Here is an 18,617-nt window from a genome sequence, read left to right as displayed (position 1 = left end):
GCCCGCGTCACACCGCACGTCACCGAGTTTGAAGAGCAGCCGCGAAAATGCACACGCAAAACAAAACATGAGGCGATATTTCAACTCAAATCTTGAAACTTTTACCTTGTCCTTTCACCCGAGTGTCAAATAATATGTTTTAATGGGTCGATGTAGTACGAAAGTATCAACAAACGATCGGAAAACAGTTGGAGCGTGCAACTGTATTTCATTTTAAAAAATGCAATTTTACAAATTGTCATTTTGTGAAAACATTTTGAATTAAGTCAAAACCAATATCCATATTTGATGAGTAACATTACAACAAAAACATTGATGAACACACTTTAAAAATGTTCACAAATAAAACAGCAATACAGTATTTTGTAACCCAAAGATACATTTCCAGGAACGAAATCACAATTTCGAAAGTCTTAATTTTAAAAGAAAAAAAAAACAAAGCTAAAAAGTCATAATTTTGTGAGGGAGAACAATTCAGGTTGAATTTGTGAGAATAGAATTTAATAGTATACGTAAGCGCATGAAACCTTATGAGACTGAACTTGAAGTCTTTCACGAATAAAGAATGACACAAACGAAACACAATGGCATGATTTGTATTTATTACAGTATAGCTTGATTCAGTATTCACAAGAATAAGGTACAGTCATTGGTTATAACAAATGAAATATAAAATTAATGTTGATAACTGGATATTTTCCCATATGAAAAACAGCTGTTGAATAGCATAGAAAAATAAAAATAGGCCACATTTCGGCTTTGAAAGAAGGAAAAAAGATATAGGACAACGGTCGACGTAAAAATGCTTCACTACAAATAAATTCAATATGAATTCTGTAGTTAACAAAAAAAAAAACACAAAACTTGACCCGACAACAACACGGTGCATGACTCACATACAGTAATACACTATACTCTGATATTATACATACTTAGATGCTTTCAATGTTGCCAGATGAAAGCGCACATTTTACAATGACATCCTGGAACTTAAAAGCAAAACACACACACACACACACACACACACACACACACACACATCACTTGGAACTAAAGGTAGGCACATGTACGCGCTCGGGGGACCCTTGAGGTCAATAAATGGTTTATATTTATATTATCTCTACATACATCACTGCTGACATTTCCAAGTATATTAGGGCTCTTGGTGAAAAGTGCTAAGACGTGAGGTGACGTGGCGTGCGTGCATGCGTGAGACACAGAATTAGGGCCACACAGAAGTTGCAGAAACATTACTATTAGAAAAGACAAAGAACAAAAAAACTGTTGAGAAGTTTAAATTTGAGGAGACCGTTTGTGTTGTAGTTTTCCATGAACGATTTTGTAATCTTTTCTGAAACTTAAGTTTGAATTAAAAAAAAAATCATGACAATTTTGTCATTTTATGAGAATTGAGAATTTTAGGATGAACAAAGTTTAAGAGACCATAAAGTGTTGCATTTAGGTTAGTGTGGGAATTTTCATTCAATCATGATTTTAGGAGTCATTTTGTGAGCGTTGACAATCAAATCAAATATAAATTGGTAGCATTTTTTGTTTTTTAATTTGATTATAGGGGGAAAGGAGTCTTGATCAAAATAGCACAAGAAGCTACAAAAACCAATTTTACCCAACAGGATGTATTGAGGGGCAAAACACAAATCTTATGAGAGCCAATTATTGTGCGAGCTATTTTTGACTACATTTGTAATATTACACTCCCCCCTCCAAAAAAAAAGATAATCATTTTACAATAAGTTTTATCCTCAAAGTGCACCTATTTTCTTTTCAGTTCTTTTCCTTGTGCGCTTCAGGGGGAAAATATTGCACTACTGCATTACTGTCCGTGTTTTATGCTATGTGTTGTGTTTATTATTTTACTTTATGTTAACTGTTTTTTTAAGCGCTTTGTTACAGCTGCCACTGTTGTGAAAGCGCTATATAAATCAGCATGTATTGTATTGTATTGTATTGTATTGTACTCAAGAGGTCTCATTTGACAAATGAGCAAAACTTCGCTAGTCACAAACCCCTACGATGTCCTTTTTAGAGGAGGAACCGGGCAGCGCGGTAAACAAGTCGTGAGCACGTTCGCTTGACAGATCTCGGTTTCGGAGGTTCACATGTCGAGTTATTCCCAGGAAACATGCCGGTTCCCCCGATGACTCAAAATTGTCCTTGAGGTGCGAATGTGAGTGCGTGGTCGATGTGCTCCGAGTCGGCTGGGATCGGTTCTGACCAAGGATGGACAAGTAAAGAAAATGGATGGAAACGTGCGAGTGAATTGGTGTATCAGATTGTATTTGCTTCATGTAGTGAAGTGGCGCACGCCATCTTTCGCCGCTTGCTTCAGCTACTGCGACATCCAACTTGTGCTAAATAACAACTTGGACCCATGGTTGTGTTTTTAAAAAAATAACAAACTACAACAAAAAACTTGGTGGCCACGTTTCCTCCCTTTTAGGAAGATTGTGCATCTATTTGAAGGGATATTTCACCCTCCATGAAAAAAAAAACCAACCCCCCCCGCCAAATAAGGAGGTCTTTCAAGTTTTTTTTCTAAAGCCTATTTACAACTTCACATATTTGTGTTTTGACCTTTTTTCAAATATTTCCTGAAAAACTTACGTACAAGCGTCTCTGCATATTTTTGTGCTCTCTGCAACAGGCTTCAAGATGTTCCCGAAGCCTATTTGGAAAGTAGTAATGAGCGTCAAGGAAGTATGTGCAAGCGATACATCTCGACTGCGAGAGAATGACATCTTTGCATGGAGAGGAGGGGCTAACTTTCACCAGGGTTGTTGGCGGAGAGTCTTCACCAGTGTCTCAGCCATTTATTGTCATTTCTAAGGGACAAGTCGTAAGAAGGGTTTGAATTTGAAACGGTTTCAGGTTTTAGTTTTGGCTTAGTGATTTGAAACTCTTATAGGATTATAATATTCATAACACCTGAAAATACGGTAGTTGGTGCTTATTCTGTAGTAAGTTAAAAATTATAAATATATACTGTATATATTTTTAAAAAGTTGCTTTTGATCACACACGTTTTTCCTCAAACAGTGGTCTACGGCCGGAAACGGTTATTAGCACAAAAAAAAAACCCCGCAGCGGAGATCAACGTTTTTTTTTGTCCATTTACTGCTTAGGCTACCCGTTTGCTGGACTTCACACACACACACACAGACACGGCACACACGGCACACACGCGTTGTCACATGCTGACGAATGGTCCCAGGAAAGAAAAGGACAGCATTTGCAAAGACGTGCGTCTTGGGGCGAACAGCAGAATTTTGTGAGCAAAGTGGGGGATACGGAATGAACCAGAGCTCACTGATTGGCCGGGAGCAGGCCTTGCCTTTGGGCGTGCTCCAAAATGGCGTTGTAGCAAAAGTAGTACTGGTCCGGAGTTTGGATACTGAAGGCCCTCTGCGTTCTCATGCGTCGCACCGTCTGGCACACGTTCAGCGAGCCCACGTCTTGGAGTTGCGACAGACAGATGTCCAAGGCACAGAAGGTACCTGGAGAAGAAAAAAAATGCAGTTCATTTGTGAACTAGTGGTTGACACGTCTGCTTTGCAGTTCTGAGATTCTGGTTTCCAATCTTGGCTCGATGTGGAGTTTTCAGTTGGTTAACTGGCAAAATTGTGAGTTTCCTCATGAGGCTCAACGTTTACAGACTTAACAATTAAACAGTTTTAAAGCTTCACTTTGCTCCCTCGTACCTCTCCAGCTCCCTCCCCTTTTTTAAAAAAAATCCGGTGACAGAAGTGAGCATTATCTGGTTCCGCCAAAATTTTCTGTCGTCTCACATCAGATTTTGAGTGGCCATGCTAGTTCCAAGCTTTAATGTTTTGTCTTGCAACAGCGCTTCAAGTTTGCGCTTTTGAAAGGGGCTCATACAGTATCCTACCACTATTGACAAATAGCGACAATCAATACGTAAGGTTTGGAATTACCTTGAGATGCCACACAATGGCACCAAACGCTTTAATTTGTGCAGTTTTCATTGATTATTTTTTTTACTTTTTTGCGGGGGTGCTAATCCTAGAGCCATTTACTGTATCATGAGGTCCTGTTCTGCCACCGTGACAGCTCCGATACAACCACAAATTGTCCATGTGAGTGGTGAGGCCTCCTGACCTGTCCTTCCGATCCCCGCGCTACAGTGAACCACCGTGGGGGGTCCTTGTGGGTGTCCCGTCCATCGAGATCCCAAAGCCTTGATCATATTGCCATGCTCTCTCCTCACGGCTGCAAGGAAGTCGATGAGAGTCACCGCCGAGGTGGGGACGCCGTAGTCGGGCCAGCTGAGGTACTGGAAATGACTCACTTGCCTCTGTTCACATGTCTGTTTGGACCATCGGGATATCTTAGCTACATGTCGGATGTCACTAGTCAAGCGTGCGCATGTTGGAAAAAGTATCTTGTGGCCTTACCTCAGTGTTGTGCAGCTCGAGGGTGGTGTGGTTGTAGTGGGTGTAGTGGTCCACTCTTTGATTCACCACTGCTATGTGGCCATAGACCTCCTGCCCACCTTCGTCCAGAGGCCAGTACTGTCCGCACTTCCTTCGACTGCCCTCCTCTGTCCTGAAACCGAGAGGAACTCGACATATTTTTTCCAGATCCAGTAGGCATCATTCTGCAACCTTTACAACTAAAAAAAAAGTGGTCCGACTTGGTAGTGTTAAGGAATTATTCTGCTAGAAGTAGTAGTAGAACATTGTTGATGAATTTCATCTTGCTATGAGAACTATTGACACTAGTCTCTGTCCTGAACATTTGCTTGTACTTAAAACAAGGAGTGTAGGGTGAAGTTGGGGCCCTGATTCCCCTTGAGTGATTAACAGCACCTGGCTAACTTCTTTCCGCCTCCCACTTCGTAAAAGTCCCTGAAGGCTGCCAAGTGCCTTCGAGGAGTAAACCTAGTCTCAAGGTCTGTGAACCAGCAGATATGGTCTGCACTTTGTCAAAATGCCAACATTGAACTTTGCTTGACTTTCTTAGTTTCAGGTTTTTACATACGGGGAAGGACTGCCCGCCCCTAATTAACATAATTAACATACTATGCCTATATGTACGTGTGACTGAAGTTGCTCGGGGCTTCCTGATGAAATCTGAGACTCACAGGAGCCCGAATCGATTCGTGTTGTGTTGCGTTGCGATAAACTGAAGAAAAGACTACGTGGTGTTGGGTCTTCTTCCACCTTATAGAGAGATAAAAGAATCTGTAACCAAGGAAGGGCCAAGAGCAAATTGACAGCTCCCATTCCTCAACAGTAGTTCGACCAAAACATACCATATTATTTTTTTCTAAAAATTTACCTGGTTGTCATGACGATGACAAGCACATTTTGTTCCCAAACCATTCTCCAAAAGTCACCATAGGTCTTTTCCAGTGGACCTAAAGAGTGTGACACAAGCAACATTCATTGTAACAGCTAAACATTCACAATTCTACTCCATGTTGGTGTACCGCACAGGTCGATTCTTGATACTCATGCATTTTCGATAAACACGTTGAACAGCAGTTAGAGCTCTTGAAAGCTACGATCTACACAGTTACACAACATGCAAGTAGTGTTAGGGGTGAGTGTTATTTTACTTCCATCATATCGGTTACGATTCATTTCTAAAGCACATTTAATGAAGCAAATATATATTTTACCGCCGCCGTACCTTGAGTACCGATATATGCGTTCTTCTGTTTGTAGCCATCCATGAAGCTGGCGTTAATGTAGTCAGATCTCTGTTGGGACACATTTCACAATTAGGCACTTTGATGACCGTGTCACGCTCAAGACGACCGGTGCCAAACCTCGTTCCTTCTCGGCTTCAGGCAGACTCTTGTTTGATCAAGACAGAGAACGTCTCCATATCGGTTCCTCTCCAGATTGTAGACTGCTCTGTTCATTTAAAAAAACAAACAAACAAAAAACACCATCGATCTCAAGGTTCTTCCCAATGTTTTCTCGGGGTCAAATAAAGCAAGTGATTCATATTTTAATCCACTCACTGTGCACAGTGGAAGGTTCCGGGCGGCGGTTCTTTCCGGAGCTCTTCGTACTCCAGGTGGATGCCGGAGCGTTGAAGCCTGCCCAGGTGCGCCAGCAGCTCCTGCGGGCGCATGGACTCGGGTCCTGCGATGTGAATGGAAGAGTCCTCCAGGGGGATGCCCACCAGCTCATCCACGGGGTCCACGCGGCCGTTCTGGCCCGCCAGAAGCTGCTGATTCCAGCTGAAGGCGTCCAGGGGAAGCAAGCCACCTAGATGTTGGGGAAGGCAGTCTCTGGGGAGGTGCTGGCGCAGCTCGGCCATCTTCACCATCTGGACCTGGAGGTACGTTTGAAGAAGTGACGGTTACGTTTACTTACTTTCGTCTTTGTCCGTTTCAATTAACATCTAGACGTGTATCGGCAAATGGTGGCTTTCCTTGCCCTCGTGTGAAGGCATTACCATACCATGACGACAAAACATCCATCATTTACTTCCAAAAATCCCACCCCCTAAAAGAGGCGTACCCCTGTATGTATTCATTCATTCATTCATTCATTTTCCGAGCCGCTTGATCCTCACTAGGGTCGCGGGGGGTGCTGGAGCCGATCCCAGCTGTCTCCGGGCAGTAGGCGGGGGACACCCTGAATCGGTTGCCAGCCAATCACAGGGCACACAGAGACGAACAACCATCCACACTCACACTCACACCTAGGGACAATTTAGAGTGTTCAATCAGCCTGCCACGCATGTTTTTGGAATGTGGGAGGAAACCGGAGTACCCGGAGAAAACCCACGCAGGCCCGGGGAAAACTTGCAAACTCCACACAGGGAGGCCAGAGCTGGAATCGAACCCGGTACCTCTGCACTGTGAAGCCAACGTGCTAACCACTGGACTACCGGGCCGCCCCCCCCCTGTATGTAGTCAAGTAAAAAAAAAAAAAAAAAAAAAAAAAGCTCTGGCCTCAGAGAGGCCGTACAAAAACAACAAGCTTTCCTGTCACTTACGCGCTCCCGAAGTTTCTCCTTCAGCAGCAGACTGAGCAGGTTGTAGGGCACCCGAAACCACACGGGGGCACCAACAATCAACACCTTCTTCAGCCTGGCGGGAAACGCCCCCTAATATTCAGAAAGACAGCAAAAAAGGTGAACACGGGAAAGTACGGGCGCTTGGACCCGCAGAAGAAATCCGGTCTAACACGCTCGGTCCGGTATGTTGATGAAGGGAACACTAAAAGCCAAACCTTCAGTAAGTTGAGAATCTTCTTGCTCAGGTCCAGCTCGAAGTTTGTGTAGTTGGACCCAGCCATGTCGTATATGAACACCAAGCCATTCCTCTGGGTCTCAAAGCTGTTGGCGACAAATGCGTACAGAACACGATGACTAATGGGACCAAACGAAATGGGAGGTTTTTATCTTTTTGGCAGTCACAAAAAAAATATTCTGCTGCCTAACCTATTCCATTTATTGAGACGGTTGTAAACAACAACTTGTTGTTGCGCTGACAATCTTCTGTATGTTTCTGTGTGTTTGCATTCGTATTTTCGTTTTGTTTTGTGTAGTGTTTTTTTTTTTAACTGAAAAAATGTTGCCCTTGTCCTTTGTTTGCGAGAGCTTGATGTCTGTAATAATCAAAGTCCCCGCAGCATCAGTACATTTACCATTTAATCATCACCTCCGGTGAGCGTAGTATCTTTCAATTGTATTTCACGCTGGCCGTCTAATTTCGATTCGGAATCGCTCCACAAGAAGGACGTGGCACACTGGCAGGCAGGTATATTGTGGTGTCGTGTACAAGATGGACGCTTTCTCCAATTGTGATGCGAGAGAAGTGGTATTACGAGTCGGATGAAGGAGGTGAAGTCTCCGTTGAAGTCCCGGGTAGCAAATGCAGGGGGCCTGCTATTGCTTTTCACGGAATGAGTGGGGATGCTCACCTCTCCACGGCGCGATCCAGGAGGTAGAAGAGTGCCTGCAGAACAACGTGGTTGCCCGTCTTGTTTGGGTGATGAAGTTTGGCAGTGTACAAGGCGATGGAGGCTCCCGACGGATCGCGTGCACTCTGCGATGCACCCCACCCCCACCACCCAAAAAATAAATCAACGCATATTTTTATATCGCAATTTCAAGTTATTTACACTCCATTGCCAAAAGAGGATCCGTTTCCTTGTATTTGTGTTTGTCATGAATGAGCCACTATTCCTTATTGTGGGGTAACGCAAATGTGACGTTGTAGGAATTGGCCACAAGGGGGCACTCAAATTTACCAACTGGATTGTTTTTTGAGGAGGCTGGGGGGTCTGTGGCAGGAGGAGCAACTCTGCATTCGGTAAATGACGTTGTGGAGGAAGACGAGTGAACAGCAGCCAATACAGGAATACGACTAAAAATACCGCAGAAGGGATATGAACGCCGTGTGTAGCATTCACGTCAATCAGCCGTGTCAGCGGGGAAGGACACAGGGAAACGGGAGTCTTTTTACGAGCGGGATTTCAATTACAAAAGGCTAAATATATCCTAATGTGGTCCTCCCAATTCACTTGGAAACTTCTCATTCCGAATGAGAACATGTTCCAGTCATACCTCAAAATTGCCAGGTGAAAGCGCTCATCAAACGTCAATAACGTAATTCCACCAATCGCGCCATAGGGGCATTATTGTTTGGTTCAACTGCAGACGCGGTGGGGGTGGAAGGCCTTTATTTTGACACAAATACATTTTGGGAACACATGAACAGTGACGGGGCGGCCCGGTAGTCCAGTGGTTAGCACGTGGGCTTCACAGTGCAGAGGTACTGGGTTCGATTCCAGCTCCGGCCTCCCTGTGTGGAGTTTGCATGTTCTCCCCGGGCCTGCGTGGGTTTTCTCCGGGTGCTCCGGTTTCCTCCCACATTCAAAAAATATGCATGGCAGGCTGATTGAACACTCTAAATTGTCCCGAGGTGTGAGTGTGAGTGCGAATGGTTGTTCGTCTCTGTGTGCCCTGTGATTGGCTGGCAACCGATTCAGGGTGTCCCCCGCCTACTGCCCGGAGACAGCTGGGATCGGCTCCAGCACCCCCCGCGACCCTAGTGAGGATCAAGCGGCTCGGAAGATGAATGAATGAATGAACAGTGACTGAGCCCTGTCACGAGCAATGAAAAACCAAGAGTAATTCCACCCCCAAAATTGTTTATAATCATGAGATGACAAACCATAATCCCCAAACACTTTGATTAAACTGCTTTTATCAAGATAACATTGATTCCTTTGCCCCGGTTACTCTTGTGACATATCTTGGGTCGTGACAATAGTGTACCGACCACATGGCGGGGAGCTCACGGCAATATTAAATATGGGGAGAAACGTTGCTGCTAAATGGGCAATATGACGATGTATATTACAATGCAAATCTGCTTATTTCGGGCCTTGGCTAAAGTGACAAATAAAAGCAGAGCAGCAACCAGGCACTGAGTTTGTGTCGCAAGGTCATGGATACTATACTGGGAATTTGCAGAATTCTCCATCCTTTTTTTTTTTTTTTTTCGGATCATGACCAAGTTGGCATGGGTGATCAATGTCCATGTGTGAACAATAAGCGCATGAACTCACCAGCACTGTGAACTTTCCGCTGAGCAGCTCGGACCGCAGAGGTTCTTCCTGAGGCTGAAGTCTGACAATTCCTTCTTTGAGACGCGTTTCCTGGAGCGAGAGAGAGACAGACGGGCAGTTTGAGCAAGTGCAAGTACAGGAGATGCCCCCCCCCCCCACCTCCAAAAAAAATATGGGAACCTTGCCTACCCTGTAACTGTGGAACAGCTGGATGGCTCTGAGCACGTCAAACTTGCGCGCCATGAGGAACTTGACGGCCAGTTCCCTGGAGAGCGGCGACACTCCATGCTGACTGGTCCACTTAGTGATTTCCTCCAGGAACTGTCTGATGGCCTGAAAGAGAGGGCGCAAATCGTCACACTCACAACAACCGCACAAATACCGGAAAAGTAAAAGCCAGCAAGGCGGCCTGGTTACCTTCCAAAAAGAACCCATGATAAATCTGTGACGTAGTCATCGTTATTTATTCATTCATTCATCTTCCGAGCCGCTTGATCCTCACTAGGGTCGCGGGGGGTGCTGGAGCCTATCCCAGCTGTCTTCGGGCAGTAGGCGGGGGACACCCTGAATCGGTTGCCAGCCAATCACAGGGCACACAGAAACGAACAACCATTCGCGCCCACACTCACACTTTGGGACAATTTAGAGCGTCCAATCAGCCTGCCATGCATGTTTTTGGAATGTGGGAGGAAACCGGAGCACCCGGAGAAAACCCACTCAGGCCCGGGGAGAACATGCAAACTCCACACAGGGAGGCCGGAGCTGGAATCGAACCCGGTACCTCTGCACTGTGAAGCCGACGTGCTAACCACTGGACTACCGGGCCGCCTTCGTTATTTATTTATTTTTAATAATAATAATAATTATTATACAATACAGGGCGGCCCGGTAGTCCAGTGGTTAGCGCGTCGACCTCACAGTGCAGAGGTACCGGGTTCGATTCCAACTCTGGCCTTCCTGTGTGGAGTTTGCATGTTCTCCCTGTGCCTGCGTGGGTTTTCTCCGGGTACTCCGGTTTCTTCCCACATTCCAAAATCATACATGGCAGGCTCATTGAACACTCAAAAAATTGTCCCTGGGTGTGAGTGTGAGCGCGGATAGTTGTTCGTCTCTGTGTGCCGTGCGATTGGCTGGCAACCGTTTCAGGGTGTCCCCCGCCTACTGCCCGAAGACGGGTGGAAGGGGCTCCAGCACCCCCGCGACCCTTGTGAGGATAAAGCGGATCAGAAAATGGATGGATAGATAAAAGCCAGAAATGACGAGGCCCCCCACCCTATAAGGGCTTTGTAATTGCAAACAGATGCCACAAGAGTGACAAAATCCTTCAAATGAAGAGCATGCCATTCATCCTCCCCCTTATACATGTTATGTCTTGTGACTTGTTGTAACGGTCATATGCTTATTCATGTGCTAGGGTCTTTTTTTATCCTGGACTTAAATGATCCTCGGAAGAGGATAGTTTGAGCGTGTTTTTTTTTTCACTCTCCCTACCCGGCGTTTTTCCTTTCTGAATTCTGATTGTAATTTCCCCCTTGCGGGACAAATAAAGGATATCTTAATCTTAATCTTATTAAATGAAACGGGTAACAAAGTACAAAACATTCAGGAGACGCCTGGAGTCGGAAAGACTCAAATATACGAGACTTTGAAAAACAAGGAAGCGATTCTTACTCGGTCCGATTCTGGCAATTTCCATGCTCAGAGTGAATTGCTTGTGGCTCGAGTAAATGAACATTTCCTAGAATGGTTTGATTGTTATCATGTTAAAAACTTTCCGCAAACTGGACCGCTAATAAGAGTCGGAGAGCAGTCAAATGTGTAGAGCCTGAACAACAGGGGGCTCAGTACACATCCTTGAGGAGAACTGGCGCTGAGTGTGATGGTGGAGAAGAATGTTACATTATTACTGGGATACAAAGACATTGTGCCATCTTCTTCATTTTCTATTTCTAACTTTTGGCCCGGCCCTCCACAATATTTTCTGCTTCTCATTTGCCCCCCCCACCCCCCGGGGAAAATAATTGCCCCCCCCCTGGTCTAGCATGTACACAATCATCATCTCGTGTTAAATCGACGACCGTATTCCGTAAGCGAATTTATTAGAATGACAACAAACCAACCGCCTTCACGTGAAGTTCATCTTCTGTACCAACAGCCTAAACTGTTCCTTCACGTAGGCAGGCACATGCGAGCGCTAGAATTTGCCGCAAACCCGATTGTTTCATTTCACACCCCTTTCGGAAAGAGCTGCCCCCCACCTCAAGCCCCCTTCGCCCTCCTCCTCAGGCACCAAAGTGCGCCGCTCCAGCTTATAAATGAGCTTCCGCCAGCTGTGTCAGGAGATGTTAATGAGCTCCTTGTGGAGTCTGGCAGCAACCGCAGCAATCCGAAAGAGCAGGGGGGTGAAGAAAAAGGGCCACTGATGGGTTGGAAGAAATTGCTCCTAGCACAAAAACAGTTGTTTGGAATTTGCAATGTTTTTGAGCTATTCGCAGTTGGGAAAATAGCAAGGGATTTCTGTGCACCACAAATATCGTCTCACAGAATTCCAAAAAATGCCTCACCCCATCTACAGTTTAGTAATTAAACAAGACCGCCGTCAATCCAAAACTAACTCAAATTGACTTTGAAAAGGTTTCCTCGAAACTACAAGTCAAGTATTTAGCTCGTGGAGGTGTGGCGGAGGTGGGGAGGTGGGGGGCGGGGGCTTCCTGTGCTTCTCCACTTCTCGTCGTCGCCATCTCCGCACTCCCACAACAACGCCGCCTTCTGCTTTTTAAGTGTGCAGTCAAGTCGGGGGTGAGCGCGGGCAGGAAGTCCACTTATGGGATTCTCTTTGGGAGTACAAAACGCTCAGTGAGGGGGCGGCGGGGCCTGAAGACAGGATGCCGCTGTGTCTGCTCCTCGCGCTCTCTCTCTCTCCCTCTTCAGAAGAGACGACGAGACATAAAGCTGCCGCTCTGTTCTCAGGCCTTAACATGCACCCCCACGAGGAACCGGCGCACCTGACACTTGGATCCGCCGGACACTCCGTTAGGTGCACCTAAACTCCACCACCCAAAACGAAATGAAGCACACAGGGAAATGCTTTAACAAAGGCCGAGTTTGACGTGCTCGATGCTAAAAAGCAGTGCAAGTGTTGAGCAGGAAACTGACGTCACCTTTTTTACGTCCACTCGGGAGCACGACAACATGATGGGTCGGCTTAAAGTTGAGTAAGGCCTCATAGATCTTTGCGCCAAAGACAACTTCCGGTCAGGTAGGTACGCTTCAACTTCAGGGACTCTGAAGTTGGCGTCCCTCTTCGCCCGCAGGCTGCGACCCAGACTTCCTGGAGGAGACGCTCTTGTTTGGTTCCACTGGCGGGGGAGGGGGGGCGGGCGGGGGGCACCGGGATCACATCCACGGGTCCGTTCTTATGTGGTGTTGGCGTGCTAGCAGCACAAGTGTCGCTTATCAGTTTCCTTGAAGATGCATAATTGTTTACCTGATTGCAGCAGATGTTTCCCCTCAGCGTTCCGCCGTTTCGGACGATCAAGGTTTCGGTTTGCAACTTTCCACACCGCACTTTTGTTGAGCGATTTTTCAGAGGAACCATATTTTGAAAGCAGTTTACGGTGCGCTGAGCGTGTCCACTTGAGTAATGACGTCTGCTTTCTTGAGAGCTGCTATTTCCTCCGTCTCATCTTTGCAGGCTCCTTAGCATGTCTACTTGATGAATGACGTCTGATCTCTTGAGCGCCGCCGCAACTTCCCTCTGTGCATTCAACGCACGCCAGGGTGCAACTGTGCTCGAGAAAAAAAATTTGCTCTCCGGCTTTTGTGACCTTGGCTGTTCTCGTCGCCAACCAACCTCTTCAATGGCAGGATTTGAAAAAGACACGATGAGGACCGGACGCCAGGATATCTTTTCCTTCCACTCGCCGACACTTCAGAATGACGTTTTGCCGAAAGCCGTCATAAGCCTGAGCTATGCTAGCGCTTAAGAAAACAACCATACATACACACAAAACAAAATCCAAATGAGGGCCTCACCAACTTTAGTCGCTCACCACGGGAATAAAGCCTCCTCCCTCCAAAAGTGTGCTTTTGCGCTGCGTCATGATTGTGTACCTCCTCTTATGCATTTCTGACAAGTTGCGCTCCAGACGTACAGCCTTCATTCGACACACGCAAATGTGCGTCTATATCCGCGGAACATGGAAAAGGCTGCAGAAAAATCAACGCATTCAAGTTCAGTTAGCCACGGTGAGGATGACGACCATGAAAGTACTTCCTATACTACAAAGAACAACGATTCCTTTGGATAATGTGACAGCATGCGCAGAACATGAACCAATGCCTCATTCCAAAGAGGTAACCGGATTCCGCTTACGTGACCCAATAGTCTGTTTAGAAAAGAAAAGGGGTAACCCAGGGCTCTTATTCGGAGCCTTTTGGGGTTTTGTGCACGCTCACATGTCCTTTAAAAACCTGAATACAGCCAATATTCTGGTCTTAAACGGGTTTTTGGCTGCATGTAAATGTAGTCATCTGTGCCATATTTGTAAAACACGTCCAGGTGTGGGATGAACACATCTGTGGGTTGTATTAGATGCATACTCTCCTTTTTTTTGTATTATGTTTGTGTTGAAAAAATGTGTTCATATACATTTGTGGGCAGGTTAATATTAAAAAAAAAAAAAGTTTTTATATGCACTTTCTATACTTTAGGTTTTCGCCACTTGTGGGGGGTGCCTGGAACGTGTCCCGAACAAAGAATTGGTGTTCACTGCGTTGAAAACAAGCATTCACATGGCTACTCACAGCTATGGAGCAGAGATTTAAACCTGCAACCGCAGAACTGTGAAGTAGATCACTAGTTTCACCCTTTGCATGAGTTTTGAAGAAATCATGAAAACTGTCCACAACAAAAAGTAAATTTAAAAAACGACCAAAGCAGGGTCGCGAGGACGCTTCCATGAATGCACAGCACCCTAAAAAGCATTTGTGAAGGTTACGTTTGGTAACACAACTGCCACAGAGTCAAATGCTCGCTTCCATTTGGGACGATGGCGGTCGATATCCCAAAACAGCAACTCAATAACCACACTCGAGGCGCTCTCTTCCCACTTTCTCTGCTTCCTGGGAGCACAAGCGACACGCACATTGACATGCACATTAGCACATGACAGATACGCACGTTCATTCTGCAACTAACCCCGCCCCCTCAAACAGAGTCTCGTGGAAATGCTTTTAACAGCTGCCTGAATGAAGTTCCACGATCCTCTGTGTGTGTGTGTTTTCCCGGAGACATACAAGTACACTATAGTAAAAAAAAAAAGGCCCTGGCTCACACAGGAAATGAAGTAGCCAGATTAGGATTTCTTTCTACTGGCCAAAACGATGAGGATGAGGCGAGGATTCGCCAGGCGGTAAGCAACCTACAAAGAAAAACATGCCAACGCAAACTGAGAGCATGTGGCGACCGGATGAGCGGTCCAGGCTAAAGCCTGGGACGCTACGGCAATGCGGTGCAGTGTTTTTCCCAAAGAAAGAATCGGGTCATGCTGCGAAGTACCGATCAGATGTTGAAGTTGAATTTGAAGAACGGTTTTGAAACAGCGAGGTACAACTTTTCGCGACATCCATTCTCGAGTTGGAGCCTGTTCCCGGCTGACTTTGGGCGAGGCGGCGCACACCTTGGGCTGGTCGGCAGCCATTAGTAGGGCGCGTGTTCATACTCATCACACCTACAGGCAATTGAGACAATTAACTGAAGAAGCACGTCTTTGGAATGTGGCGGAAAGAGGAAGCCAGAGCGCCGGGCAACTCTTTCTTTTCCCACTGTGTGCAGACGATACACCTCGACTTGTATGCTGCTTTCACAAGAGAACACATTGACCCCAATATAATGGGAACACCTTGTTGCTGGAAGCAAATCAAATTCTTGGCATCCTGCGTGGGTTTTCTCCGGGTACTCTGACCCCCCCCCCCAAAAAAAACATTTTTTTTTGGTTCCATGTAATTACTTGTGAATACAAGTAATTATCAGTGAATACTCATGAATGAATTTGCATCGTGGTATCGAATATCCCTGGTTAAAATTGAATAATGTTAGAATAGCTTGCTGGAATCCGATTGTTACAATATGGAAACCTTGAGCAATTCCATATCATTTATTTCAGCAATTGGAGGCACGCTAAAACTCATCGCTGAGTCCAAAGGTCCGTTTTTAAGACCGTTTCACAGTGACATATTAACGTTACTTGGATTTGGTCTGAGAGTGATGCGTCGTGCGCTCGTCATTGTGACATTGTATTGGTAAGATTGCCTTCTGTCGCAGCCAGTTGTTTTGCATATCCGCTCTACCTAACCACAACCAACACCCCCAAAACCGTATTGTGGTTTCGTCTCGGGGGACAAAAATGGTCGAGCATACTAGCTGCGCGCACCAATATTGGGAGGAGCTGACGTCACTTAATAAAGAAAAAGAAAAAAAAAAGGGGGGGAGGCTCGTACCTCTAATGGGAAATTTTAATTCTGACTTTGTTTTGGTTGTATAATCCAGTGGTTAAAAATGCATTTATATCCACCTGCCAACTCTAATTGCTGCATTTGACAGGGCGTTTGCTTCATCGTTTCGTACGTGTTATTCATCTCAGGTCATTGTTCAAGATAGCAACGTACGTACCACTTGGTAACCATATAATTATTTTGTATGCGGAACTCAAGACTGCAAGAGACGATCAAACAGCTTAGTGTGAGGCAGTGCAGTTCCACAAATAAATGAATAAAAAGTGTCTTCAATGGACAACTCCAAAACGTGCATTATTGTCCTTTCGAGCTCACCTGTGACCCGAGCGGTGTACGTACTCCAAAGTGTGAAGTAAGCAAGCTGATGAATAGGAACCGTTTGGCTTGTTCAGTGTTTTGCAGCTTTTAGTGAGCTAAAAACACACGCCGTACATTGGAAAAATTGTTTCAATGTCACACCAGCAAAAGCATATGCAATCCAGTATTTGGCCAAGATAATATAAAAAAATAATGCAAACCTTTTTTTGTCATGTCATAATAAATCACAAGCAGGCAGGGATTTTTGCCGATTCAGCAGGTTCGGTTCCGGGAAAAAAAAAAAAAAAATCACATAAGGGTGAATTTGCGACTGACCAACAGTGAATCTGTGGCTGGCACCTAAATTCATTTAAGAAAAACTATTTTCAGACCAAGTGAAATTGGGTAATTTCCCACGGCTCACCTGTTGATATTTCACAACAAACTAATGTGCTCAGTTCTTGCGAATTACTGGTTTAGGTGTACCTAATGTTTTTGCCAATAAGTGCTTATTATTTAAAAAAACATAAAAACACACGTTAGCTTCACTGAAGGCCTTAAATCAAGTATATCCAAACTACGGTCCACCATTTATTTTTTTGTAGACCGGAGCAGATCCTAAAAAATAAAATAAGAGTTTTTGTTGTTGTTGTTTTTTTAAAATGGTTTGGTTTTGAATGTGTAGATGAGATTTGGTTGCTGCTCAGTGCAGGGGCAGATCAACTCTCGTGAAGACAGGACCACCCTAAACCCCTAAAAAAATCGATTATTTTTTATCACTTTAAACAAAAAGCTGTGATGTAACAATTTTACCCAAAGCTCAATGATATAAAAACAATATACTGTATAATTGTCCTTCGCTGTGAATGTGAGTATTGCCCTACTGCTGTCTGGCGACCAATCAATGTGTAAAACCACCTCTCTCATTATACAAAATAGATGAACGGATTTTTAATATCGGTCTTATGACATAATTAGCAGTGCAAAAAAGTTTTGTTAGTAAAAACAAAGTTCGTGCTGTTCAGTGAACGCAATGCGATAATGATGCGTTTAAAGACCACGCTAAAGACGTGGGAAAAACAGATGTATTAAAAGGCGATTTTTGTCATAAAATGCGCATATTTTCCACAGCTCCTGTGCCCTCCACCCACTCCAGATTGGGGGGGGGGGGGGGGGGGGGCTTGGGGTGGCTATTTCACATCCGCGGACAGACAAGGAGGGGTTATGGCTCTGCACAGCGACTCAAACACAGACTGGAACAAATCGATAACAGCAGTTCCGCTCTGCTTTCGGGCAACATTTCAGTCCGCATTCGAGCAACTGACACGGTCCCATTGCCTCGAATTGAACACATAGACACACAGAAAGGGCCTACCTGTTCTTCCTCGGCCGACAAAGTAGCTGCCATGGTACTGATTCGGTCACCGCCACACAGGAGGAGGAGGAGGTGGAGGAAGAGGAGGAAGAAGAAGCAGGCTTCTGGCGGTCGTTGGCTGTTCGGTCCTGCTTAGAGTTTTCTCTCAGGCTAATTAACTCGAATGTTCCATTAAAAAATAGCAAAAGACGAGACGACCAATCGGCTCTTGGATTAGTTTTTAGCGAGCTCACACGCAAAACAAGGCCCGCATATGGAGGTTCGGCCGCTTTTGGAACCGTCCCCTCCACCAAGCCCAGCCCAGCCCAGCCTTAGCCTAGCTTTAGCCTAGCCTAGCCGCGCGGATCACCGTCGACTTCTTGCTGCCATGAAGATTTTTTGTTTTGCCGGAGAGCATCGAACGTCTCCTTTATGCAGCCTCCAATGAGGCCAGCCAGTTAGCCGCTTCCTGCGCACGGCTCTGCATCCTGGTGGTCGGCAGCGGAACTACAACCACAGGGTCACCCATTCATTCATTAATCAAGCAAAGAAAAACAGACGAATTGAGCATGAAAATATCGCAACATGCATTTGTTGTATACATTATAGGTTTCCCGAGAGAAACTGTAACTGTATCTATCGTAAGAATGACAACTAATTCTTATTTCAAATACCAAATAGCTCTTGAGCACCCCCCAATGTTCTACTTCCCTATTGAGGACCAATTTACAAGTCAAATATAGCAGATCAAATGAGGCTGAATTATGATTTTCTTTGTGTGTGTGTGTGTGGGGCGGGGGTCTTTTTCGATGTATTTCCTATAATTGTGGAAACATTTTATTTAATCACAGCCATGTTCTACCGAGTAGTAA

General features: G+C 45.3%; 1 protein-coding gene across 2 annotated transcripts; it reads right to left on the bottom strand.

Annotated features, from left to right (window-relative positions):
- Positions 1 to 2,185: 2,185 nt before the first annotated feature.
- ptpn9a (protein tyrosine phosphatase non-receptor type 9a) lies at positions 2,186 to 18,220 on the bottom strand. 2 transcript variants are annotated; one of them, XM_052062083.1, is made up of 13 exons: positions 17,767 to 18,220; positions 9,768 to 9,911; positions 9,579 to 9,668; positions 7,926 to 8,050; positions 7,233 to 7,338; positions 6,997 to 7,107; positions 6,011 to 6,327; positions 5,813 to 5,900; positions 5,674 to 5,743; positions 5,320 to 5,398; positions 4,434 to 4,584; positions 4,138 to 4,345; positions 2,186 to 3,515 (listed from the first exon to the last, which is right to left on the bottom strand). In XM_052062083.1, the coding sequence occupies exons 1-13, from the start codon at positions 17,797 to 17,799 to the stop codon at positions 3,325 to 3,327; spliced, it is 1,713 nt and encodes a 570-aa protein (XP_051918043.1). In that variant the 5' UTR covers positions 17,800 to 18,220; the 3' UTR covers positions 2,186 to 3,324. The 2 variants fall into 2 exon arrangements, with proteins under 2 accessions (XP_051918043.1, XP_051918044.1); XM_052062084.1 differs by lacking the exon at positions 7,926 to 8,050.
- Positions 18,221 to 18,617: the final 397 nt, after the last annotated feature.

Source organism: Hippocampus zosterae, chromosome 3 (genome assembly GCF_025434085.1).
Source record: "Hippocampus zosterae strain Florida chromosome 3, ASM2543408v3, whole genome shotgun sequence".
Taxonomy (NCBI): domain Eukaryota; kingdom Metazoa; phylum Chordata; class Actinopteri; order Syngnathiformes; family Syngnathidae; genus Hippocampus; species Hippocampus zosterae.
Note: the sequence above shows the minus strand (reverse complement) of the source record. Positions and strands in the feature narration are given on the sequence as shown.